General features: G+C 44.1%; 1 protein-coding gene across 1 annotated transcript in view; it reads left to right on the top strand.

Annotated features, from left to right (window-relative positions):
- Positions 1–329: 329 nt before the first annotated feature.
- LOC104669300 (zinc finger protein 729) overlaps positions 330–20,813 on the top strand; it is a 148,969-nt gene continuing 128,485 nt past the window's right edge. The window contains 3 exon segments of the mRNA XM_030912882.1: positions 330–456; positions 17,166–17,292; positions 17,817–17,912. Of these exon segments, the coding sequence (XP_030768742.1) occupies positions 454–456; positions 17,166–17,292; positions 17,817–17,912 (226 nt within the window). The 5' untranslated portion in view covers positions 330–453.

Raw genomic sequence — 20,813 nt, 5'->3', positions numbered from 1 at the left:
AGCCACCGCTCCCGCCCATATAGTGTATTAGGTATAAACGCATATGACCTTACACACAAGGTTAAATGCCAATACCTCCTAGTTGGGCCTGACTCAGCTCAGGCAGGAAGTCCTGCCTGAAAAGCCTGCAGCTTAGAAGCTGTTACTCTTTCTTCATTCAGGCCAGCATGCGATCACATCTCCTGTCACTCAAGGTCTGAAAGGGCGGGGCCTTCAACATTATCCAATCAGGGACGCTGGGCGGAAACCGTCCAATCAGACACGCAGCTGCAGCGGACCGGGCGGCTTTCGGGTTTGGCGGGTACTTTGTCTCTCGCTGCAGACGGAGCTGCAGGTCTTGTCTTCCCTAATCTATGTCCTCTGCTCCTAGAAGCCCAGCCTCTGTGTCCCTGTGACCTGCAAGTATTGGGAGATCCCCAGCTAAGACGCCAGGTCCCCCCTCGAAGCCTAGAAATGGTGAGAATGCTGGGTCGGACATCCGGGGAGAGGGGAAGGGGCTGTTTGGAACCGTGGGAAGTGGCAGTGGCGGGACTCAGGCCTCCTCGCAGTCAGCTACACAATCTGCGCGGAGTTTTCCTTGGCCAGCTCGCCCACAGTCCCCTTCAGCCACAAGATGGCGGCTGTGCTGACAGCCAGCACCCTGGGCGTCCTATCTCCTCCCTGCGCAGTGACTGTACCCTGGTCTGGAGCCCTCTCTTGGCAGCTCTGCACCCGCACCGCGGCCTCTCTCCCAAATCGTTCAGGGACCACGGGAGGGTAGTCAGAGGAGAATCCTGACTTGGGGTGCGGGGTTCATGAATGGGAAGAGCTTTGGTCTGTGGGGTTCTGAGTCCCTCTTTTCTTGTATTAAAAATGAACAGAAGTCACTGCAAAAATATTAAGTAATTTAAAGAGTAATTCAAAAATTGTAGGCCAGGTGCGGGGACTCACGCCTGTAATCCCAGGCCAGTATGGTGAAACCCTGTATCTACTAAAAATACAAAAATTAGTCGGGCGTGGTGTCACGTGCCTGTAATCCCAGCTACTAGGGAGGCTGAGACTGGAGAATCGCTTGAACCAGGAAGTCAGAGGTTGCAGTGAGCCGAGATGGCGCCACTGCACTACAGCCTGGCGACAGAGCGAGACTCCGTCTCAAAAAAAAAAAAAAAAAATGTAGAGTACCCAGCTATGGTTTGTCGTTTGTCGTCCATAGCAAGGGCTTGAAGAAAAGACTTTTATAAGGTGCGATAAGGAAAACTAAACTCAATAATTGGCTAAGTACAGTTACATAGTTTCTTAATTTGTACGATCAAGGCGGACATTTCCTTGTTATGTAATCAGAGGTTAATTATAGTTAGCTAAGCATCAATTTTGTTTCCCCCAGTTTAGTAATTTATAAAAACATGCATTTGAGGCCGGGCGCTGTGGCTCACGCCTGTAATCACAACACTTTGGGAGGCCCAGGTGGGCGGATCACCTGAGGTCCGGAGTTCAAGATCAGCCTTACCAACATGGAGAAACCCCGTTTCTACTAAAAATACAAAGTTAGCCGAGCGTGGTGGTGCATGCCTGTAATCCCAGCTACTTGGGAGGCTGAGGCAGAAGAATCGCTTGAACCCAGGAGGCATAGGTTACCGTGGGCCAAGATTGCGCCATTGCACTCCAGCCTGGGCAAGAGTGAAACGCCATCTCAAAAAACAAAACAAAACAAAATCCACACATTTGAGTTAAATTTCTTTAAAGTAGGAATCCAGGGACCATAACCACCTCAGTCTAGTTGCCTGCCATTTGATTATTTTCACACTCCACAGGAGGATAATTTTCTGATTTTTTTTTTTTTCTTTTTTTGAGAAGGAGTTTCGCTGTCACCCAGGTTGGAGTACAGGGGCGAGATTTCTGCTCATTGCAACCTCTGCCTCACAGGTTCAAGAGATTCTCCTGTCTCAGCCTCCGAAATAGCTGGGATTACAGGCAACTGCCACCACGCCTGGCTACTGTATTTTTAGTAGAGACAAGGTTTCATGTGGGCTAGGCTGGTCTCGAACTCCAGACCTCAGGTGATCCTCCTGCCTTGGCCTCCCAAAGTGCTGGGATTACAGGAGAGAGCCACCGCTTATGGCGTGGGAGTCCCCGATTTTTAAACAGTATCTCAGGAGCATAGATGGGTTCATTGGATTTGTTACTGACATCTGCAGTAAGGAGAATACTGTGCGACTGAGTCCTGAATCAGGGTCTGTGCTGAATGGGTGGTGTCAGAATGCAAATTTTAGACAATGAGTTGATATTGGAGAATCTTGGTGTTCAGCAAACTCTACAGATTTGGTGCCAGAAGAAAGACAACACAGAGGCCTGCCCTGGAATGAAACTCTGGGAGGCTCTGCTTTTCTGTCACAGTGCCCATTGTTTTGTGATTCTAGGTCTCCTCCCAGAGAGAGAGGATTGAAATCTTAAAGAAGCTATGATAGCAGATTCCCTTTTTTCACAGCTGCCAGCACAGGATTTCTACTCACTCACAAACACACACACTAGACACTGAGGTGTCTACACCACTCCCAGGGCTAGACACCACCCTCAGGAATTTCACCACAGCATTTTTGATCCTAACGTTTCTTGCCAAAAATCCACAAGTGTCTACAAGTCTCCTGGCATATCCCCTCCCCAAACACTGAATCTACAGCAGCAACCTGTTTTCTCCACCCCTCTAGGGTTCTGGACCACCTGTTCATTATCTCATCTGCCTGCATGAATGCAGAAATAAATTAGAGTAGAGTCACACCTGGGCCACTATCGCACAAACCAGTCCTATCGCCTACATTGCACTCTCCCAAACTCATGGATTTTTTTCCTTTTAACTTTTATTTTTTGTTCCTGAGTACACATGCGGGTTTGTTATATAGGTAAAATTGTGTCATAGGGGTTTGGTGTGCAGATTGTATTGTTACTGAGATACTAAACATTGCACCAAATAGGTGTTTTTTCTGACATTTTTTGTCCTCCTGTCATCCACCGTGAACTAGCCCTCAGTGTCTGTTCTCTTTGTGTCTATGTGTTCTTATTGTTTAGCTCGTATAAATGTAACATATATTTATTTATTTATTATTATTTTTTGAGACAGAGTCTTGCTCTGTCACCCAGGCTGGAGTGTGGTGGCACAATCCTGTCTCACTGCAACCTCCACCTTCCTGGTTAAAGTGATTCTCCTGCCTCAGCCTCCCAAGTAGCTGGAATTACAGGTGCCTGCCACTACACCCAGCTAATTTTTGTATTTTTGTAGAGAGGGGGTTTCACCATGTTGGCCAGGCTGGTCTCAAACTCCTGATCTCAGGTGATCCACCCGCCTCGGCCTCCCAAAGTGCTGGCTTTACTGTCTCTGCATTAGTTTTCTAAGAATAATGGTCTCTAGCTTCATCCATGTTGCTACAAAGGACATGATTTTGTTTCTTTTATTTGTTTGTTTCTTTCTTTTTTTTTTTTTTTGAGACTGAGTCTTGCTCTGTAGCCCAGGCTGGAGTGCAGTGGCATGATCTCAGCTCACTGCAGCCACCGCTTCCCGGGTTCACGCCATTCTCCTGCCTCAGCCTCCCGAGTAGCTGGGACTACAGGTGCCCACCAACTGGGACTACCATATTTTTAGTAGAGATGGGGTTTCACCATGTTAGCCAGGATGGTCTCGATCTTCTGACCTCGTGATCCGCCCACCTCGGCCTCCCAAAGTGCTGGGATTACAGGCGTGAGCCATGGTGCCTGGCCTTTTGATTTTTGTTTTTGTTTTTGTTTTGTTTTTATGCCCACACAGTATTCCATGATGCTTATGTACCATAATTTGTTTTTATTAAATCTTTTATTTTATTCTTTTTTTTTTTTGAGACGGAGTCTCGCTCTGCCGCCCAGGCTGGAGTGCTGTGGCCTGATCTCAGCTCACTGCAAGCTCCGCCTCCCGGGTTCATGCCATTCTCCTGCCTCAGCCTCCCGAGTAGCTGGGACTATAGTCGCCCACTACCTCGCCCGCTAGTTTTTTGTATTTTTTAGTAGAGACGGGGTTTCACCGTGTTAGCCAGGATGTTCTCGATCTCCTGACCTCGTGATTCGCCCGTCTCGGCCTCCCAAAGTGCTGGGATTACAGGCTTGAGCCACCGCGCCCGGCTATTTTATTCTTATTTGAAGAAAGGGTCTTACTCTTTCACCCAGGCTGAAGTGGAGTGGTGTGATCTAGGCTCAATGCCGCCTCAATCTCCTGAGCTCAAGCAATCCTCCTACCTCAGCCCTCCAAGTAGCTGAGACTACAGTCACGTGCCACCACACCCACTAATTTTTTATTTTTCTATTTTTTGTAGACATGAGGTTTGGCCGTGTTGCTCAGGCTGCTCTCAAACTCCTGAGCTCTGGCAGTCTACCTGCTTTGGCGTCCCAAAGTGTTGGATTACAGGCATGAGCCACCATACCTGCCCATACCATATTTTCTTTATCCAGTCTATCATTGATAGACATTTAGGTTGATTCCATGTCTTGGCTATTGTGAATAGTACTGCAGTGAACATGCATGTGCATGTGTTTTTATGATGGAATAATTTATATTTCTTTGAGTATATACCCAATTACGAGGTTGCTAGGTCAAATGGTAATTCTGTTTTTACTTATATGAGGCATCACTACCTTGCTTTTTATAATGGTTGAACTAATTCACACTCCCACCAGCAGTGTATAAGCATTCCCTTTACAACCTTGCCAGCATCGTGATATTTTTCACTTTTTAGTAATAGCCATTCAGAGTTGTGTGAGATGATGCCTCATTGTAGTTTTTCTTTGCGTTTCTCTAATGATTAGTGATGAGCATTTTTCATATGCTTGTTAACCACATGTATGTCTTTTTTTGAAAAGCATCTGTTGATGTCTTTTGCCTAATTCCCGCCTCCCCGCCCCCCCCCCCCCCCCCCCCCCGCCCCCGCCCAATGGAGTCTTGCTCTGTCACCCAGGCTGGAGTGTGGTGGCGCTATCTCACTGCAATCTCAGCCTCCTGGGTTCAAGCAATTCTGCCTCAGCCTCCTGAGTAGCTGGGATTACAGGTGCCCACCACCATGGCCAGCTAATTTTTTTTTTTTTTTTTGAGATGGAGTCTTGCTGTGTCTCCCAGACTGGAGTGCAGTGGCGCAATCTCAGCTCACTGCAAACTCCACCTCCTGGGTTCACACCATTCTCCTGCCTCAGCCTCCCGAGTAGCTGGGACTACAGGTGCCGGCCACCACGCCTGGCTAATTTTTTGTATTTTTAGTAAAGACAGGGTTTCACCATGTTAGCCAGGATGGTCTTGATCTCCTGACCTCGTGATCTACCAGCCTCGGCCTCCCAAAGTGCTGGGATTACAAGTGTGAGCCGCCATGCCCGGCCTAATTTTTGTATTTTTAGTAGAGATGAAGTTTCACCATATTGGCCAGGCTGGTCTCAAACTCATGACCTCAGGCAATCTGCCCGCCTCGGCCTCCCAAAGTGCTGGGATTATAGGCATGAACTACGGTGCCTGGCGTAATCAATCTTGATTTTTATATATAGTGTAAGAGAGGGGTCCAGTTTCAGTCTTCTACATAGTACTAGCTAGTTATTCCAGCAAAACTTATTAAATAGGGAATTTTTCTCAAATTCCTCTTGTCAGCTTTGTCAAAGATCAGATGGTTGTAGGTGTGCAGAATAATTTTGGGGTGCTTTAATATTTTGTTTTGGTCTCTGAGCCTGTTTTTGTACCAGTACCATGCTGCTTTTGTTACTGTAACCCTGTAGTATAGTTTGAAGTTTGGTAATGTAAGCCCTCCAGCTCTGTTTCTTTTGCTTAGAATTGCCTTGGTTATTTGGGCTCTTTTCTTGTTGTTGTTCCATATGAATTTTAAAACAGATTATTCTGGTTCTGTTAAGAATATTTTTGGGCCAGGCACGGTGGTTCACGCCTGTAATCCCAGCACTTTGGGAAGGTCGAGGTGGGCGGATCACCTGAGGTCGGGAGTTCGAGACCAGCTTAACCACCGTGGAGAAACCTCGTCTCTACTAAAAATACAGAAATAATTAGCCGGGCATGGTGGCCCATGCTTGTAATCCCAGTTACTCAGACTGAAGCAGGAGAATCGCTTGAACCCAGGAGGCAGAGGTTGTGGTGAGCTGAGATCAAGCCATTGCACTCCAACCTGGGCAACAAAAGTGAAACTCCATCTCAAAAAGAAAAAATAAAGAATATTTTTGGTACTTTGATAGGAGTAGTATTAGATCTGTAGATTTCTTTGGGCAGTATGCCCATTTTAATGCTATTGATCTTTTCTATCCATGAGCATAAAATGATTTTCCATTTGTCATCTCTGACTTATTTAAGCAATGTTTTTGTTTTTGTTGTTTTTCTTTTTGTCATAGAGATCTTGTACCTCTCTGGTTAGCTGTATTCCTAGATAATTATTTTTCTGTGGCAGTTGTGAATGAGATTTTGTTTTTGATTTGGCTTTTAGCTCAGATATTGTTGATGTACACGGATGCTACTGATTTTTGTACATTTATTTTGTATCCTGAAACTTTTTTGCAGTTGTTTGTCAGTTTAAAGAGCTTTTCTGCCATGACTATAGTCTTTTCTAGGTATAGAATCTTGTTGTCTGACAGCAAACTTAGTTTGATGTCCTCTTCCTGTTTGGATTCTCTTTTTTTTTTTTCCTCACCTGATTGCTCTGGCTGGGACTTCCAATTCTATGTTGAATAGGAGTGGTGACAGAAGACATTCTTATCTTGTGCCATTTTTTAAAGAGAAATGCTTCCAGCTTGTGTCCATTCAGTATGTGGGCTGTGGGTTTGTCATAGATAATTCATTATTTTAAAGTAAAGTACCTTCAATGCCTAATTGGTTGAGGGCTTTTAACATAAGGATGTTAATTTTGTTCAAAGCTTTTTTTTTTTTTTTTTTTTTTTTTTTTTTTTTTTTTGCCTCTATTGAGATATATGTAAGAGCTGGCCTCTGCCTGAGATTCACAAGACAGGGCCAGGTTTTAGATTAAGAAGGTAATGAAAACCAACAGGAGGAATTTTTCTGCATTGTGACATCTTAAAAAGAACCCCTTTGAGAATGTGGCCCTTTGAGCTTTTCACGTCTTGTCCAGTCACCTGGTACAGTTACATGAGAGGATCCCAGTGTAAATAGATAGCAGAATCTTTAGTAAAGATAAGCATCTTAGGAGTGAGAGATCAAGACTACAAAGTATCACAGCCATGAACACAACTATACCTACTTATAAAATGTGATTACTGGAGTAGAACATTTTTATCCTTTCTCTTACCCAAAAGCTAGCAAATCAGGACAGGTGATCCTGGTTCTGGAGCTTTACCAGGGCCCTTCCATTTTCTATTTAGAATCAGCCTAAATCTCTTCTGTTTTTGTCAGGACAGGTGATCCTGGTTCTGGAGCTTTACCAGGGCCCTTCCATTTTCTATTTAGAATCAGCCTAAATCTCTTCTGTTTTTGTCAAAGATCAGCTTTGGCTTTGGCTTAGGCTTACATTTGGGGCCATCAGCGCAGGTCACGAGAAATCCTCCTGGAATCACCTGGGCATCTTTGAGACATTTGAGGATTTCTGGAGCAGAGTTGTGTCACACTGACAAGAGTGGTTAATTCTGCTTCTGTCTCAGTGTAAGAGAAATGGGTCATCCTGTGTTTGTTCCTTCCCTCATACAAGAGATATCTTTGGTTGGTACCCAGATGACGGTTTCTTCAGATTCCTGGTACTTGGGAGGAAAAGATCATGTTCTGGAGATTCAAACTAAATGCTTCCGTCTCATGTGGTCATTAGAATAATAGATGAAGCAGTCGTGGTCCCTACTGTTGTGGGATAATTTAAGAATCAGACAGAGAGGTTGAGGAGGATTTATTATTTAGGTGCACCGGCCCAGTCGGATTAACATCCAAAAGGACTGAGCCCTGAACAAAGGGTTCAGTTACCTTTTAAGCATTTTGTAGGGTGGGGGGAGATCTGTGCAGGGGGAAGCATATTACAGAAGTGAGAAACAAAGACAGTTATTCAATTAATTGAAACATACCTTACATAATTTCTTACTTTTCAAGGAAAAGCATGTTTTATTTATTTATTTATTTATTTATTTATTAATTATTTTTTTGGAGACGGAGTGTCGCTCTGTCGCCCAGGCTGGAGTGTAGTGGCCGGATCTCAGCTCACTGCAAGCTCTGCCTCCCGGGTTCACGCCATTCTCCTGCCTCAGCCTCCCGAGTAGCTGGGACTACAGGCGCCTGCTACCTCGCCCGGCTAGTTTTTTTTTGTATTTTTAGTAGAGACGGGGTTTCACCGTGTTAGCCAGGAGGTCTCGATCTCCTGACCTTGTGATCCGCCCGTCTCCGCCTCCCAAAGTGCTGGGATTACAGGCTTGAGCCACCGCGCCCGGCCTGTTGTGACTTCTGATGTCATCACCTGAAGGGATGTTTATGGACAGAATAGTTGTTATTATTTTTATTTCTTTTACTTTGCTAAAAATACATATTTATTTTCTAATAAAATTATTCTAGATATCCTTAAGATATTTGTTTAAATGGATTATTAGTATATATTATAAAATTGACAGGGCAGTAACTAAAAAAGTTTAAAGTTACACAAACTCTGGGATTTGTTTTTCTTAGGTAAGCTTAGGAAACAGAAATGGAAGTACCCCAGTGTCATAGAGAACAGAATTCTACATAGGCTTCACTCCCTGCTCCAGTTGTGTTTAGATTCACCGTACTTGGGGCTTTATTTAGGCCTGTCCCCACCGTGGAGTCTTGCCTCAAAGAACTGATTTAATAACAGAGTTTTGATTGGTGAATCCTGCTGCCTTTCTAGAGGTGGTGCTCACAATTTCCTGAAATCCAAAAGCAGACAAATGGGAATAATAAGGTATGTATTTTACGGTCTTACTTTTTAAATTTTTTATTAAAACCAGTGCTTGCAGAGACATTCCATTTAGCAACTTGTTTTCTATTCTTACAAATCAGTAGTTGCTCCACAAGTCACAAAAAATTAAATATAAACACAATAAAAATTCCTCTAATCTACGTTAAGCTTATTCTTTATCCCTCTCATCTATTTAGCTTTTCTTCTGTACATTTTATTTTATTTTATTTTATTTATTTATTTTTTTGAGACGGAGTCTCCCTCTGTCACCCAGGCTGGAGTGCTGTGGCCTGATCTCAGCTCACTGCAAGCTCCGCCTCCTGGGTTCACGCCATTCTCCTGCCTCAGCCTCCCGGGTGGCTGGGACTACAGGCGCCGCCAGCTCGCCCAGCTAGTTTTTTTTTTTTTTTTTTTTGTAGTTTTTAGTAGAGAGGGGGTTTCACCGTGTTAGCCAGGATGGTCTCGATCTCCTGACCTCGTGATCCGCCCGTCTCGGCCTCCCAAAGTGCTGGGATTACAGGCTTGAGCCACCGCGCCCGGCATTCTATACATTTTAAAAAATAATGACAGAGAAACAAAAATACTAAAATGCTGTGCCCTTTATCTAAATACTGGAAATTATTAAGCACTTAGTACCAACTTCCAGGGTGTTATGAGGATTGTCACATAATGTGTATTCCCAGCACAGTGCTCTGTAACATCCTCTTGAGCACATAAAGTGCAATGTTTAATGAACTTCCATCAGTACACTGGTACATGTTGTTATTTAAACTCAGACTTATTCAGACATGGCTGCTTTCTATTTCCTCTGTATACTCTACAGAGCCAGCAAAGAAAATGATACTTTAGGATGGAGAGTGGTTGTCTTCATTTGCCCTAGAAGTATTTATGTTGTGACAAGAGTGCTGAGTGTAAGGGACTCTGTGCTGTGCCTGCTTTCTCTAACTAATGTTGATCATGAGCCCAGGGAGAGCAACATCAACATTGTCAGGGGACTGGTTTAAAACATTCATTTTGGACCCTTTTCAAACCTACAGAATCACATTACAAAGAGTGGGGCCAAAATTACCAAGTGATTTATACACTCCTTAAAGCTTGAGAGCCAATGCTTAGCTAAGTGGTTATAAGCCCAGACCTCTAATTAGGATTACATGGCCAATTTGCAGAAAAATCCTTACTTGGCGCTTTTCCCACAGGTTTTGTTTATTGTTTTAGGTGGAATCATACTTGTTGTTTTATTTTTTTATTTTTTTATTTTTTTGAGACGGAGTCTGGCTCCGTCGCCCAGGCTGGAGTGCGATGGCCAGATCTCAGCTCACTGCAAGCTCCGCCTCCCAGGTTCAGGCCATTCTCCTGCCTCCGCCTCCCAAGTAGCTGGGACTACAGGCGCCCGCCTCGTCGCCGGGCTAGTTTTTTGTATTCTTTAGTAGAGACGGGGTTTCACCGTATTAGCCAGGATGGTCTCGATCTCCTGACCTTGTGATCCGCCCGTCTCGGCCTCCCAAAGTGCTGGGATTACAGGCTTGAGCCACCGCGCCCGGCCTTGTTGTTTTAATTAAGTACCTCATCTAATTCCATGGTGAGGCCAGAATCAACAATGAAGGGTTCAAGACATTCAAGAGAATTAAGGTAGAAACCTTTGCACTTAACGGTGGTTACAGGGCCTGTTTTGTTTGGGTTTGAGAGAGACAAGGCACTGTGGCCCATATTACCATTACTATAGCAGAAATTGCTGCTGTCTGTGGCACCCTAGGACAGAAAAGAAGAAACTTATACTTTGATCTTCATGGAGCAGCTCATTGATCCTGAATCTCTTCTGGTATAAGGGATAGAAATGGATGGAATTTTTCTGCAGGTCTTGGTCCTTCTGCCTGTGGGTGTGGTGGAAGGAGGTACATGGGTGGTGCTGACACCTTTAAAGGCATATTCTCAAGATGCAGGTGTAATTGGTGCAGAAAATGTCATCTGAGCAGGAATTCCAGAGAAGGAGGAAAAAAAAATTTTTTTTTTTAAGCTAAACGTGTCTCATCAAGAGCTGTGTCCACTGTGCCTTCTGAAATGCCATGCATTTTTACATGCAAACCTTTACTTCTCTACTTGTGTTTTTCCCTGCTAATGAGTTTAACTACTTAAAAAATTCTTATAATAGTCAAGGGTCTCTGAAAAATGTTTTTTTCCGTATACTAGAGCCTTCTACATCATGGCTTCTTATATGCCATGCAGAATTCTCTTTATGCATTTGTAATCTGCTGTATTAAAAATGTTCCCTTTGTGGCTGGGAAGGTGTGAATACTCAAGATTCCTATTGGAAGAAGAATGGGGTTCTTAGTAAAAATGGAAAACTTGTAATGTTGAGGTTCCATCTGTGTTCTTCATTAACTGTATGCAGAACAGGATTAAGAAAAGGTTTATTTAAAGAGCATGGCATTTATTACCCAGAAAGTCCTGAAAAAAAAGTTGGAAAATACCTGCTCTCTAGAGTGCTAAAGAAAGACTACTTAAGCCGGGCGCGGTGGCTCACGCCTGTAATCCCAGCACTTTGGGAGGCTGAGATGGGCGGATCTCAAGGTCAGGAGATCGAGACTATCCTGGCTAACACGGTGAAACCCCGTCTCTACTAAAAATACAAAAAATTAGCCTGGCGCGGTGGCAGGCACCTGTGGTCCCAGCTACTCGGGAGGCTGAGGCAGGAGAATGGCCTGGGCCTGGGAGGCGGAGCTTGCAGTGAGCCGAGATTGCGCCACTGCACTCCAGCCTGGGCGACAGAGCGAGACTCCGTTTCAAAAAAAAAAAAAAAAAGAAAAGAAAAGAAAGAAAGACTACTTAAAATCACTATTAAAAATGACAGAACATGGGAGATATCTCTGTCTTGAACTTTGCATAAAACAGATGGTTTTTGTTTTTTTTTTTTTTTTTTTGAGACGGAGTTTGGCACTGTCACCCAGGCTGGGGTGCAGTGGCCAGATCTCAGCTCACTGCAAGCTCCGCCTCCTGGGTTTACACCATTCTCCTGCCTCAGCCTCCCCAGTAGCTGGAACTACAGGCGCCCGCCACCTCGCTCGGCTAGTTTTTTTGTATTTTTTAATAGAGATGGGGTTTCACCGTGTTAGCCAGGATGGTCTCCATCTCCTGACCTCGTGATCCGCCCATCTCGGCCTCCCAAAGTGCTGGGATTACAGGCTTGAGCCACCGCGTCCGGCCTAACAGATGGTTCTTTATGGTTAAATTCGGACTACAATTTACTTTTGGGGAAAATGTCACAGTGGTGATGCTATGTTCTTTTGTGCATCAGCACATCACAAAAATTTGTCCTAGTGCAGTTAATATTAGTGATTCACTTGGTTTAGGAGCTCTGTGACAGATTTTTTTTTTTTACTAGAAAGCTAATTATTTTTCTTTTCATTATAAATTATTTTTATGCAGCTGATGTGCATAAACCATCACATTTTATCTGGTAGCTGCCCCTCTGTCCTAGGTTTTCTTTGCATATATCTGTCTAGAGAGTAAGTGAAAGCTCTCATCATCTTTTTTTTTTTTTTTTTTTTTTTTTTTTTTTTTTTTTGAGACGGAGTCTCGCTCTGTCGCCCAGGCTGGAGTGCAGTGGCCGGATCTCAGCTCACTGCAAACTCTGCCTCCTGGGTTCCCACCATTCTCCTGGCTCAGCCTCCCAAGTAGCTGGGACTACAGGCGCCCGCCACCTCGCCCGGCTAGTTTTTTGTATTTTTTAGTAGAGACGGGGTTTCACCGTGTTAGCCAGGATGGTCTTGATCTCCTGACCTCGTGATCCGCCCATCTCGGCCTCCCAAAGTGCTGGGATTACAGGCTTCAGTCACTGCACCCGGCTCATCATCTTTTACAGTCCAGAAATACTAGGAAAAACACAGGGTCTTTTACTTACTGGATGTTTGACAAAATATTCTTCTTGGGCCAAAAACATTGGCATTACTCGTGAACTTGTTAGAAATTCAGACGCTAGGCCGGGTGCAGTGGCTCAAGCCTGTAATCCCAGCACTTTGGGAGGCCGAGACGGGCGGATCACAAGGTCAGGAGATCGTGACCATCCTGGCTAACACGGTTAAACCCCGTCTCTACTAAGAAAATACAAAAAACTAGCCGGGTGAGATGGTGGGTGCCTGTAGTCCCAGCTACTCGGGAGGCTGAGACAGGAGAGTGGCGTGAACCCGGGAGGCGGAGCTTGCAGTGAGCTGAGATCCAGCCACTGCACTCCACCCTGGGCGACAGAGCGAGACTCCGTCTCAAAAAAAAAAAAAAAGAAATTCAGAAGCTAAAAAAATAAAAAAGAAATTCAGAAACTCAGACTTTATTCTAGATCTTCTGAAAAAATAATCTGCATTAACAAGATATCCAGTTTATTCTACACATTAAAATTTGAGAGGTACCTTCTAACTCAACATGTCTTTTTGATCTGAAAAATATACACAACTCATTCTGTGTGATGTAAATGTAGCACTCAAAAATGTACGTTTGTGTTTATGCCCTTAAGTTTATACTTTATTCAGAAAAATAGCATATATATACTGATGTTGTGGCTCCTATGCCACTCTCTTTTCTCAGAGTTAGATAATACATTAGAGATGTCCTTTCTATTTGTTAGTTTTCCTTCTAACAGTCAGGACCCTCTACTGCAGGTCTATTGGAGTTTGCTGGAGGTCCACTCCAGACCCTGTTTACCTGGGTATCACCAGCAGAGGCTGCACAACAGCAAGTATTGTAGAATGGCAAATGTTGCTGCCTGATCCTTCCTCTGGAATCTTCATCTCAGAGGGGCACCCAGCTGCATGAGGTGTCAGTCAGCCCCTACTGGGAGATTGTGTCCAGAATTGGTGGGTTCTTGGTCTCACTGACTTCAAGAATGAAGCCACGGACACTCGTGGTGAGTGTTACACAGTTCTTAAAGATGGTGTGTCCGGAGTTTGTTCCTTCAGACATTCAGATGTGTCTGGAGCTTCTTCCTTCTGGTGGGTTCATGGTCTCGCTGTCAGGAGTGAAGCTGCAGACCTTCATGGTGAGTGTTACAGCTCTTAAAGGCAGCACATCTGGAGTTGTTCATTCTTCCCAGTGGGTTCGTGGTCTCGTTGGCTTCAGGAGTGAAGCTGCAGACCTTCGCAGTGTTACAGCTCATAAAGGCAGCGTGGCCCCAAAGAGTGAACAGCAGCAAGATTTACTGCAAAGAGCGAAAGAACAAAGCTTCAACAGTGTGGAAGGGGACCCCAGCAGGTTGCCACTGCTGGCTCGCGCAGCCTGCTTTTATTCCCTTATCTGACCCCACCCACATCCTGCTGATTGGTCCATTTTATAGAGAGCTGATTGGTGCATTTACAATCCTTGAGCTAGACACAGAGTGCTAGACAGAAAAGTTCTCCAAGTCCCCACTAGGTTAGCTAGACACAGAGTTAGCTAGATACAGAGTACCAATTGGTATAGTTACAAGCTTGAGCTAGACACAGAATACTGATTGGTGTATTTACAAACCCTGAGCTAGAGCGTATTTAAGATCCTCTAGCTAGACATAAAAGTTCTCCAAGTCCCCACCAGATTAGCTAGATACAGAGTGCTGATTGGTGCACATACAATCCTCCAGCTAGATATAAAAGTTTTCCAAGTCCCCATCTGGCTCAGGAGCACAGCTGGCTTCACGTAGTGGATCCTGCACTGGGGCTGCAGGTGGAGCTGCCCGCCAGTCCTGAGCTGTGCCTGCACTCCTCAGCCCTTGGACTCTGGATGGGACCGGGTACCATGGAGCACTGGGTGGTGCCCATCCAGGAGGCTCCCGCAGAGCGAGAGCCCACTGCAGGCAGGGGAGCTCAGACATGGTGGGCTGCAGGTCCTGAGCCCTGCCTCGTGGGGAGACAGCTAAGAATTTGAGTGTAGCACCGTCAGGCCGGGAGGCCAGCACTGCTGGGGGACCGGGCGCAACCTCCGCAGCTGCTGGCCCTGGTGCTAAGCCTCTCACTGCCCTGGGCTGGTGGCGCCAGCTGGCTGCTCTATGTGCAGGCCCGCTGAGCTCATGTCCACGCCTGCGGGAACTTGCACTGGCCCACGAGCGCGGCCAACAGCCCCGGTTCGCGCCTGTGTCTCTCCTTCTACACCTCCCGGCAAGCAGAGGGAGGCAGCTTCGGCCTCAGCCAGCCCAGAGACGGGTCCCATGGTGTGGTGGCGGGCTGAAGGACTCCTCAAGCACCGCCAGAGTGCATGCGGAGGCCAAGGAGGTGCTGAGAATGAGGGCTGCTAGCACATTGTCACCTCTCGAGGTGTGTCCCAATTAGCCTACTCAGGGGTCAGGGGAGGCAATCTGTTCATTCTCAGATCTCAAACTCCATGCTGGGAGAACCACTACTCTCTTCAAAGCTGTCAGACAGGGATGTTTAAGTCTGAAGAAGTTTCTGCTACCTTTTGTTCAGCTATGCCCTGTCCCCAGAGGTAGAGTCTATAGAGGCAGGCAGGCCTCCTTGAGCTGCGGTGGGCTCCACCAAGTTGGAGCTTCCTGGCTGCTTTGTTTACCTACTCAAGCCTCAGCAATGGTGGACGCCGCTCCCCCAGCCTCACTGCTGCCTTGCAGTTGGATCTCAGACTGCTGTGCTAGCAGTGAGTGAGGCTCTGTGGGCCTGGGACCCTCCGAGCCAGGCATGGGATATAATCTCCTGGTGTGCCGTTTGCTAAGAGTGTTGGAAAAGAGCAGTATTAGGGTGAGAATGTCCCAATTTTTTAGGTACTGTCTGTCACGGCTTCCCATGGCTAGGAAAGGGAATTCCCCTACCCATTGCATTTCCTGGGTGAGACAACACCCCACCCTGCTTTAGCTCACACTCCATGTACTGCACCCACTGTCTGACAAGCCCCAGTGAGATGAACCCGATTCCTCAGTTGGAAATGCAGAAATCACCCATCTTCTGTGTCGCTCATGCTGGGAGCTGTAGACTGGAGCTGTTCCTATTCAGCCATCTTGGAACCTCTATCAGGTAGTTATAAGTAAGGAAACAACAGGTGCTGGAGAAGATGTGGAGAAATAGGAACGCATTTATACTGTTGTTAGGACTGTAAACCAGTTCAACCATTGTGGAAGACAGGCGATTCCTCAAGGATCTAGAACTAGAAATACATTTGACCCAGCCATCCTATTACTGGGAATATGCCCAAAGGATTATAAATCATGCTGCTGCTGTAAAGACACATGCATACGTATGTTTACTGTGGCACTATTCACAATAGCACAGACTTGGGACCAACCCAAATGTCCATCAATGATAGACTGAATTAAGAAAATGTGGCACATATACACCATAGAATATTATGCAGCCATAAAAAAAGGATGCGTTCATGTCCTTTACAGGGACATGGATGAAACTGGAAACCATCATTCTGAGCACACTATCGCAAGGACAGAAAACCAAACACCACATGTTCTCACTCGTAGGTGGGAATTAAACAATGAGAACACTTGGACACGGGGTGGGGAACATCACACAAAGGGGCCTGTAGTGGGGTTGGAGGAGAGGGAAGGGATAGCATTAGGAGATATACCTAATGTGAATGGCTCATGTATACATATGTAACAAACCTGCACGTTTTGCACATGCACCCTAGAACTTAAGTATAATAAAAATAGAAAAGTAAAAAGAATACATTAGAGAATATTTCTATGTTGAAAATTATTTTATTAGATAATTTTAGTCACTTCTATAAGTCAGAACCAGTTCTCTCTCATTTGACCCCGAGTCACATTAAAAATTCTGCCTGTGGCCACTTGGTAAATGTGTGTGGGGGGGTGTTTTTTAGAGTCAGAGAATACATTAGAGAATATTTCTGGGTTAAAAATTATTTTCTTGGCCGGGCGCGGTGGCTCAAGCCTGTAATCCCAGCACTTTGGGAGGCCGAGATGGGTGGATCGCGAGGTGAGGAGATCGAGACCATCCTGGCTAACACTGTGAAACTCCGTCTCTACTAAAAAATACAAAAAACTAGCCGGGCGAGTTGGCGGGTGCCTGTAGTCCCAGCTACTTGGGAGGCTGAGGCAGGAGAATGGCGTAAACCCGGGAGGCGGAGCTTGCAGTGAGCTGAGATCCGGCCACTGCACTCCAGCCTGGGCGACAGAGCGAGACTCCGTCTCAAAAAAAAAAAAAAAAAAAATTATTTTCTTGGATAATTTCAGTCACTCCTATAAGTCAGAACCTGTTCTCTCTACTCTGTAATTACACCTTGAGTGAAATTAAAAATTCCGTCCATGACCACTTGGTAAATACATGTGTGTCTTGTGTGTGTGTTTTTCAGGGACCACTGACATTTAGGGATGTGACTGTAGAATTCTCTCTGGAGGAGTGGGAATGCCTGGACACTGTTCAGCAGGATTTATATTGGGATGTGATGTTAGAGAACTACAGAAACCTGGTCTTCCTGGGTGAGGATAACTTCAATACTCAATTCCTAATGTACCCTAAAGACTTCATTTTTGGTTTTTTTTGTAGAATTATTTGCTAATTTTGTCATTTTTGATAATTATGTTTTGCATAAATGAGTTTCAAATTCCTATTTTCAAGAAAATCATAAGGATTTGTCAGTGTAGGAAAAAGAAATTTCAAGATGTTTCATCTTGAGATGAACTTTCCACATTGCTGAGCTGATCTGTATCCCTCACTCTAGATTAGTGGTAATTCCAGAAATTTAGTGGTGTAAAATACTATTGCCCACACCTTAAAATCTAATTGCTACCACCAATTTTTTAATTCAGTACTACTGGGTAGTGAATTAAGAACCTACAAATATACAGTGTTTTCTAAATATTTTTTAAAAAATTTTTATAAATCAGTATTTTGGGATAAATGTATTAGAATATTGTATTACATCCTCTTTACTGAGCACTTTACTAAGTTGATAATTGGAGAATATGACCAAGATGCATGTTACTTATTTTTAATAAAACAGGTATTATTGTCTCTAAGCCAGACCTGATCACCTGTCTGGAGCAAGGAAAAGAGCCCTGGAATATGAAGAGACATGAGATGGTAGCCAAAACCCCAGGTAGGTGAGAGTGAAAGCCAATACAACAGATAAGAGATCCAAAGGTCAAGGAGAAAGTAAATCCTTAAAATGTCATTTGGGAAGCTGTGTTCCAAAGGGTATAGTTTCTAGAAGTCTGAGGCTTGTTTTTTTTTTTCTTTGTTCTCACATAGGGGCATTTTCTGTCTTATGCTTTTAAATTCTCTAAAAATTCTACTTTCAGTCATTTTTTTTCAAGTTTACAGTGAGAGCCAAAGTCCTCATGGCATATAAGAGACTGTACAATCTGACTCCTTTTTCATTGTTTTAGGGACACACAAATATCTGCATAATTTTCAAAAACTCTATGTTAAGCTATTTTTTAAGTTCTCTTTTTGCATCATGTCTGAAATGAATGGAGTAGTGGTTTCTTTTCCATTGAATTTTTAATTTTTCTGCACATTCCATCTTTTTAATTTTTAGTATGTTATTGAGAGATAGTTTGGAATGATAAAATATGATGTTCTGCTTTATTTTTCCTCCAGATTGCTTTGGCTATTCAAAGTTTATTGTAGTTTCATGTAAACTTTAGTCTTGTATTTTCCATTACTGTGGAAAAAACTTGCCACTGGAATTTTTATAGGGAGCTTATTGAATCTGTATTTATTGAATCTATATTCTTTCAACTCAGAGTCATAAAACATTTCTAAATTTATTTGTGTCTTCTCTCTTTCTTTTCCTAGCTATCTTATATCTTTCAGTGTAAAGAATTTTTATGTCCTTGGTCAAATTTGTTCTCAGAGATATGTTTATTTATTTATTTATTTATTTATTTATTTATGTTTTTGAGCTGTAGTTTCACTCTTCTTGCCCAGAATAGAGTGCAATGGCGTCGTCGCAGCTCACTGCAAACTCCACCTCCTGGGTTCTAGCAATTCTCCTGCCTCAGCCTTTCAAGCAGCTGGGATTACAGGCACTTGCCACCATGCCCAGCTGATTTTTTGTATTTTTAGTAGAGATGAGGTTTCACCATGTTAGTCAGGCTAGTCTTGAACTCCTGACCTCAGATGATCCACCCTCCTTGGCCTCCCAAAGAGCTGGGATTACAGTTGTGAGCCACTGCGCCCAGCCAGAAATTTATTATTTTAATGCTATTGTAAATAAGATTTTTTTCATCTATTTTATCAGATAGTTTGTCTTAAGTGTATGGGACCATAACTTGTATGTTAATTTTATATTTTGTGAATTTACTGAGTTTATTAACTTAGACAGGTTTTAATGCACTGCTTATGGTTTTCTATATATAAGATCATGTAATCTACAAACAGCAAATTTTTACTTATTTGTGTTCAGTTTCAATGGCTTTTTGAAAATTGTTTTCACTAATTATTCTGCCACATAATTCTGCTTCAGTGCTATGTTAAATTGGAAGCATTGACAGGCTGCACAATATAATTTTGCATTTGGTGTCTGTGAATTTTAAGAAGCAAACACCTCTTCAAGTTGCTATAAACTGGTTTCAGGAGGTAAAGATCTTCCATTGGACCCCCAGGGTGATGGGATTCCCACTGGGTTTGTGATGGAGAGGGGTTGTAGCTTGGTCACAAGATTGCTGGGTCTGCACTAGCATCCACCTTTAGTTGGCTTGTTACAAGGGGCTTAGATAGTTGTAATTCCCATATTATTTTTGGACAGATGATATCCTTCAAAATTTTGCTCTGTAGGGCAAGTTTTTGTAGTTGGGTCTGTATATAATGTGCCTTAAATTGGGATGTAAATGAGTACGGCTTTTGCTGAGTACCAAAGAGAATTTCCTCGGGTCACTGTGTTGCTTTCTAGGTAAAGAGAACTGGCCATAAACTGTGGCCCAGGAAGCTGGAACTGAAACTTTGAACTGCTTCAGGCACCACATTAAAAGCCAGGGTCTGCAGGCCTGCCCCCATGGCTATAAACGGGTGTCTTCCTCCAGGCCTGTGAAAGTAAAGAATCTCTCCCAGACTGTGGCTGAAAGAATTTTGAAGTAATTACAGAGTAAATTCAGAATTCTCAGTGGGACCAAGGTGGGTTGGCCATTTCCTGTACTGCAGCCAAGACCAGGGGTCCTGTAGTTTGCCACTGGAATGACAGCCTACCTTCTGAAGAGAACACTCCTCAATCTTTGGCTTAGCAGAATTTCACAACTTCATCCCTGGACCTTAAAGATCTCTTAAAGGCACTTATTTTGGAGATGGGGTCTTGCTACATAACCCAGGCTGGTCTTGAAATCCTGGCCTGAAGCAATTCTCCAACCGTAACATACCACGTAGCTGTTATTACAGGTTCAAGCCATGAGGACTGGTTCTCTCACAAAGGTATTTTTGTCAGGGATGGCCAACAAATTTTCTTGCTGTGGCGGAATAGACAAAGAGGACACCTTTTATTTTTCCATCTTACTAATGTCACCCTTTCTACAAGTTTTTTGTTTTTTGTTTTTTGTTTTTTTTTTTTTTTTTTTTTTGAGACGGAGTCTCGCTCTGTCGCCCAGGCTGGAGTGCAGTGGCCGGATCTCAGCTCACTGCAAGCTCCGCCTCCCGGGTTTTGTACGCCATTCTCCTGCCTCAGCCTCCCGAGTAGCTGGGACTACAGGCGCCCGCCATCTCGCCCGGCTAATTTTTTGTATTTTTTAAGTGGAGACGGAGTTTCACTGTGTTAGCCAGGATGGTCTCGACCTCCTGACCTTGTGATCCGCCCGCCTCGGCCTCCCAAAGTGCTGGGATTACAGGCTTGAGCCACCGCGCCCGGCCTCTACAAGTTTTTAATTTCTATTTTCTGTTTCAAATTTGCCTGTAATTTTAGATTCAGACATTTAAGAACAATAAGCTAGAATTTACATGTTATGTTTGAAGTAAATTAGATAATTAGTAGGCACTCCATATTTACTAATATAGTTACTTGTAAATTTAA

This window comes from Rhinopithecus roxellana, chromosome 12 (assembly GCF_007565055.1).
Source record: "Rhinopithecus roxellana isolate Shanxi Qingling chromosome 12, ASM756505v1, whole genome shotgun sequence".
Classification (NCBI taxonomy): domain Eukaryota; kingdom Metazoa; phylum Chordata; class Mammalia; order Primates; family Cercopithecidae; genus Rhinopithecus; species Rhinopithecus roxellana.
This window is presented reverse-complemented; position numbering and strand designations above follow the sequence as displayed.